At 49.1% G+C, this 6,047-nt stretch overlaps 1 protein-coding gene across 4 annotated transcripts; it reads left to right on the plus strand.

Moving 5' to 3' along the window:
* Positions 1–711: 711 nt before the first annotated feature.
* SMKR1 (small lysine rich protein 1) lies at positions 712–5,150 on the plus strand. Of its 4 annotated transcripts, none has more exons than XM_040063001.1 (3): positions 712–739; positions 3,231–3,289; positions 4,877–5,150. In XM_040063001.1, the coding sequence occupies exons 2-3, from the start codon at positions 3,287–3,289 to the stop codon at positions 5,078–5,080; spliced, it is 207 nt and encodes a 68-aa protein (XP_039918935.1). In that variant the 5' UTR covers positions 712–739; positions 3,231–3,286; the 3' UTR covers positions 5,081–5,150. The 4 variants fall into 4 exon arrangements, 3 of the variants coding, with proteins under 3 accessions (XP_039918935.1, XP_039918934.1, XP_039918936.1); XM_040063000.2 differs by lacking the exon at positions 712–739 and adding an exon at positions 2,568–2,631; XR_005700640.2 differs by lacking the exons at positions 712–739; positions 4,877–5,150 and adding exons at positions 2,603–2,631; positions 3,469–3,608.
* Positions 5,151–6,047: the final 897 nt, after the last annotated feature.

Genomic DNA, 6,047 nt, shown 5'->3' on the forward strand with positions numbered 1-6,047 from the left:
CCCCTGCCCACCTCCACTCCAGAGGAAATTGAATGAATTACTAAAGAAACTTAGAAAAGCCTTTGGTATTTGGCTCTAACCTTTTTTTTTTCCCCAAAAGTGTCTTTTTTCCCCCACAATACATTGGGGGAAAAAAAAAAAAAAAGTACACACCCAATGTGCATTTTTCTATATTTTATATTTAAATTGCTCTTTTCAGTGTGTGTTATTTTTACTGAGAGAGATTAGGAACACAAATTCTTACCTGAATGTCTGGGTGGTGGAGGACGGTACAAACTGATCCTGGATTACAATTTATTTGCACCATCACCACCATATTTTCTACTTCCCAGAGAGAGATCTCCACAGGAAACCCAAACCTCTGCATTAAAAAAAGCCACTTAGGGAGAGGCTACACCTTTGTTTGAAATATTTATGTCCCAACCCGGCAAGCAAGCAGCAGTTTCAGACTTTTTTCTTTTTTTTCGCTTCACAACGAGGATTTTCTCCTCCTTAAAAATTCTCAGAAGAGCTGGGGGACAGCAATTAAGGAATAATTACTTTATATGTTCAGTGAGGCAGTTTCAGAATGAAGTTTTGGGTGGTTTCTGCGCAGCTGGAGGAACGTCTGTTATCTCAGCCCAACAGGACTGTTGGTTCCAGGAACCCTCCAGTGCTCCCAGTTCCTGTTCTAACTGCAATAAAGAACTTTTTGTTGTGGTTTTCACCCTACAGGTGGTTGCTGGGAGTTTTGCCGTGGGTGAGTCCTTTTCTCCAGCACCTCAGCACAGATTCTTCTGTTTTCCTGTCGATTCTTCCTGTGTCCTAGGGATGTAAAGCATATGGAATTGAGTTATTAACTTCTCAGCCTTCTCGGAGCAATTTTCCAGCCGGTTGGTGAATTTAACGCGAATTTCAGTGAAGGGTAAAAGGCTACAAAGATACAAAGTTCCTTTCAGAGTTGTGAAAGGAGAGAGTGATCCCCCCTCAAAAAAGGGGGAATTTATCTTTTATCCGTTCAGTTTGGCAGTGTTAAAAAAAAAAAAAATACCTCTCCTTTTTCTCCTGTGACTATTTCCATAAAAATAACAACACGGAGATGTCCTGGCTGACTGTGTGTTTATCCGCTTGTAACCACAGAAGTGACTGTATGAGGTCAGGCTTATTATACTCTGGAGTTTGAGAAGCTTCCCTTAATTATTTATCAAAGCCTTGCATGTGTAAACAGCGGCTTGTTCTGCAGCCAGGTCCAAGCGCCGTCACAAAACACAACGTTTGAGTGCGCAGGATGATTTTTTTTATGTCTCCTTGAGTGAACATTTCAGTGCTCTGCTCCTTTTTGCCTCAATAACGACGATGTGGCCTCCTGAGTGTTGTCTTTGCGATTGTTTCTTTTGTGCCCCGTGGTTTGTTAATACAAACGACACAAAATTTCCCCGAAGAGAGTGGAAATCTTTTTTTTTTTTTTTCAATTTTTCTTTCATTATCCAAGTCTCATTCAAGAGAATTTTACTCCCGAATCTGCAGACTTTTTTCCTGAGCCACATTACCGAGTATTTTTATTAGGGAAGAAGGAAGTTTTCTTATGCAGCAGAGAGAACATTTAGAGAGGTTTATGTTATAAGTAAAAACAAACCCAGGATCTAGGCAGACTCGCTGTTGTGCTTGTTGAAGTTTGGCAATACTGCAATTATGATTTTTTTTTATTTTTTTTTCCTATGAGGGAATTTGGCTCCTACTAATACTTTTCACTTGTGCTTATTTTTTTTTTTTTTTTTTAGTGTTTTGCAAGTGAAAATCTGGTGCTAGGGGGTTCAGGAGAGACTCTTCTCTCCCATATTTTTTCCCAAATTTAAAAATCACCGCACCTTTAGAAGCATTACTGCCCTGGGATAAAATCGTTGTGTCTAAAAAAAGGTGCAGAGAATAAAATCAACCCTTCATGTCCCTATCCCTCCCTCAGACCACTCCGCCTCCACCAATTCCCTGTGTCTCAGGCCTCTGTTTATGAGGATTTATTGGAAATATCCAAGCTCCAGCGCATGTCATTTTCAGGGCCTGCTGTCCGGAGCTGTGGCTCTGCAAGGAGGCAAAGCAAGGGTGGTTTTTAAAATATTTTTGTGGTGAAGGAGGGTGAGTCAGGTATTTAAACAGAGACTCCCCCGTGTCACGCAGCAACAGCGTGAATATCCCACTAATAGACGACCAAACGCTAATCTTCTCAAGATTTTGAAAGCGCGGTTTGCTCCCTTCCTCCTATCATCTCGGAGTTGTGGTGGGGTTTTTCTCGCCTCCTTGTGACATTTCCCGGGGGTTTTTGGCTGTGGGTGGGCCAGGGACGGGCACAGGGCGGGGATGGCGGTGGCCGCTCCCCTCACGCCCCTCATCCCCCTCACAGCTTTTTCCCGCCCTTTTCCCCGTGACCACCGCAGCGGCGGGGAGGGCGGGCGGGCACCGCCTCCCGTAGCTGATTGGGTGATTGGCGGGCAACTCGGCAGCTGATTGGTCAGACGGCTGTCAATCAACATCGAACTCCGCCTCCCTGGGGTCGTTATGACAACGCGACGCTGAGGGGAAGGGGGGGAGGTCATGGCGGCCCTGAGGGGAAGAGGGGCCGGGGCCGCTTCAGGGCCTCAGTGATGGGACAGGAAGGTGAGGTTCTGCCATTTCTACACGGGGCGGTGAGGGAGGGAAGGAGGGAGGTGGGGCTGGGGCAGCCGGGGAGAAAAGGAGGTGCAGGAGGGACCTGCTCGCTCGCTACAACTCCCTGACAGAAGCCAAGCGGGTGTCGGGCTCTGCTCCCAGGGAACAGGGACAGAACAAAAGAAAACAGCCTGAAGTTGACAGAGGTTTAGACTGGACATCGGGAAAATTCCTTCCTTAAAAGAGTTGTCCAGCCCTCGCGCAGGTGCAGTGTTGGATGAAGTCCCCATCCCTGCAGGGATTTCAAAGCCCTCTGGATGTGGCACTTGGGGTCACTGGTGGCCCTGGCAGTGCTGGGGAAAGGTTGGACTTGATCTTGTCCAGGGCTCTGTGATTGTAAACCCCGAGGGCTTCGCTGAAATGCTCAGAGTCCTGGAATTTGACAATTAGCAGCTGATTTCACAGGTGAGTATCAGCTTTTAGGGATGACCCGCCCCCGCCTGTTTTTGCAAGGGACTAAGCATTTTTTCCCGTTTTCCCTTCAAAGTTTAGTGGGGAACGGCACAGACCCAGGTGCTTTACACTAACCATGTAATTTTGTGTTGCAGGATCCATCTGCAGGGCTTGATATGGAGTCCCAGCCACTCTGTGAAAAGACTCAGCCATGGTAAAACACCTTTGATCCTTCAGAAGTGTTGATAACGCTTTTCTAAGGAAAAGGGTTAATATCCTAAAGGTTCCTTCCCGCAGCTGCAGGACAGAATTGACCTGCCCAAATTCACTTTGCTTGCAAATATAAGCCTAATTCTGATTTTTAGCTATTTTTTTTTTTATTCTCGGCTGCAGGCTGTAAAATTTTATACACAGCATAGAAAGCCCGTGAGCATCTTTTACATTTGGAAAGATCAGCTGTAGGCTGAATTCCTACCAGGAACCTACAAGTGCTCACAAAATCCACCGGAGACCCCGAGCAAACCAGGAATGGGACTCCGGTGACTGGCTGGCTGCAAAATCTGGCACAGGCATGTCCCTTCACATTCCAGCATGTGAAGTATTCCACAAATTCTGTCCAATTAAAGTCTGTGAAAGAGGCTCGTAGCCATCTCAAACATATGTCTGAGCTCAAGTCGTTTCACTCTGCAAATAATCTGCCATCAGCTGCAGTTTACACTCTTGCTTCCTCTCTTTTTTGCTCCTGTAATAGAGGGTCTGTGTGTTTTATATAGAAAATTTTATTTTTTAAATTTTTCTTCACCTGTTCATATTCTTTTCACACCAGCTGATTCTGAGCTCATTGTGCCCTTGGCTCTGTTCTCACACCTCAGAGCACAAATGTTTGTCTCTTTTGCACTGAGCAGTGAAAGGAGATTTTAGAAATCCTCACATGGAAAATGCGCCCCGTGGGTTTGGATTTGTGTAACCAGCAGTGGTGGGAGAGCAGCTCCATCCCAGATCCCTGGAAGCTGTAGGAGGGAGTCCTGCTTTCCTGGGTTGAGATCCAGACTCACAAGCAAGCACAGGAATGGATGAACACAGGCCAAGTTACTTCAGGATTGCATCCTCATGTAGGAATTAAAAAAAAAAAAACAGTCAGTGGGAAAGAATGTTTGACTTCCATTGTGCACAAACCATTTTTTAGCCAGAAGGAATCACGAGGGGATGGTGATCAGCTCATTCTGGTGGCTTTAGGGGTTCTGACAGCCTGCAGGGCAAACAGGGATTGGGTGAAAGTTGCATTAATGGTTGTGAGTCCTTACATAATCCCACCACAAAGTGCTGGGCTCGGGGTGAGGGGCTCCGAGCTAATGCTGCCAGCCAGGCCTCAGATGGAGCAAAACAGCTGCTCTGGGGTGTCTTGGAATCATGGAATGGTTTGGGCTGGAAGGACCTTAATTCCACCATCCCAGGCTGCTCCCAGCCCCATCCAACCTGGCTTTGGACATTCCAGGGATCCAGGGGCTGCTCTGGCAATCCCAGCCCAGGCAGGAATTCCTTCCCAAGATCCCATCCAGCGCTGCCCTCTGGCACTGGGAGCCATTCCCTGTGTCCCGTCCCTCCAGGCCTTGTCCCCAGTCCCTCTGCAGCTCTCCTGGAGCCCCTTTAGGTCCTGGAATGTTCTGGAAGCTCTCCCTGGAGCCTTCCCCAAGCTGAACACCCCCAGCCCTCTTGGTCTCTCAGCCTGGAATCCTCTACCCAAAAGTGAGACAACAAAGTCCCAGAACTGAGTGGCTTTGTGGTCGTTTTCTCTCTGCAGGCAGGCAAAGACAAAAACCCCAAGGGCGGCAAAGGCAAACGCTCCAAAAAGGGTGCAGGGACCATCAAGAAGGAAGTGAATCTCTTCAGCCCAGCTGCCATGCTCAACGCTTACTACATCTCTCACAACGCTGCTGCTTTCCTGGAATTCCGAGGCTATCCCTGGCCTGGCTCTCTCAAAAAGAAGGGGAAGAAAAAGAAGTGAAAACCAAAGTCCCCGGTGAAGGCTCTGCTGTGGTTAAACCCTCCCTGACCTCTGCAGTGGTCAGCTCAAATGTTTTCCTTGGACTCTGCTGTGTGGGTACAAAGGCGCTGTTGTTGCAGCTCGTGCACCGTGACAGATGACAAGGGGACACTGTGCCATTGTCACTTCAGCCACTTTACCCACCCTGCTGCCACTCCTCACGGATGGGACGAGTGCCTGTGACCTCCTGGAGCTCAGGAAGGATTGACAGAGTCAGTGGTGTGAGGAGAGGCTGGGGGAGCTGGGAAAAGGGTTGAGCCTGGAGAAAAGGGGGATCAGGGGGGAGCTGGGAAGGGGTTCAGCCTGGAGAAAAGGGGGATCAGGGGGGAGCTGGGAAAAGGGTTGAGCCTGGAGAAAAGGGGGATCAGGGGGGAGCTGGGAAAAGGGTTGAGCCTGGAGAAAAGGGGGATCAGGGAGGAGCTGGGAAAAGGGTTGAGCCTGGAGAAAAGGGGGATCAGGGGGGAGCTGGGGAAGGGGTTCAGCCTGGAGAAAAGGGGGATCAGGGAGGAGCTGGTGGCTCTGCACAAGTCCCTGACAGGAGGGGACAGCCGGGGGGGTCGGGCTCTGCTCCCAGGGAACAGGGACAGGAGCAGAGGGAACGGCCCCAGGGTGGATTTTAGGGAAAATTCCTCAGTGGAAAAGGTTTTAAAGCATTGGAATGAGCTGCCCTGGCAGGGGGGGAGCCCCCATTCCTGCAGGGATTTCAAATCCATGTGCACGTGGCACCTGGGGACACGGGCAGTGGTGGCCTTGGCAGCGCTGGAATGATTGGACTCCGTGATCTCGTGTGCGATGGGTGATTCCTTACCTGGCTGTCCTGGAGGGATTTGTGCTGTCCCTGCTCTTCTGGCACGAGTTCCATGGGGTTGAGTTTGGCTAAAACCAAACCCTTGTGCCCAGCTGGGCAAGAGTGCAGTGGGCCCTGAGG

Source organism: Hirundo rustica, chromosome 4, assembly GCF_015227805.2.
Source record: "Hirundo rustica isolate bHirRus1 chromosome 4, bHirRus1.pri.v3, whole genome shotgun sequence".
Lineage (NCBI taxonomy): Eukaryota > Metazoa > Chordata > Aves > Passeriformes > Hirundinidae > Hirundo > Hirundo rustica.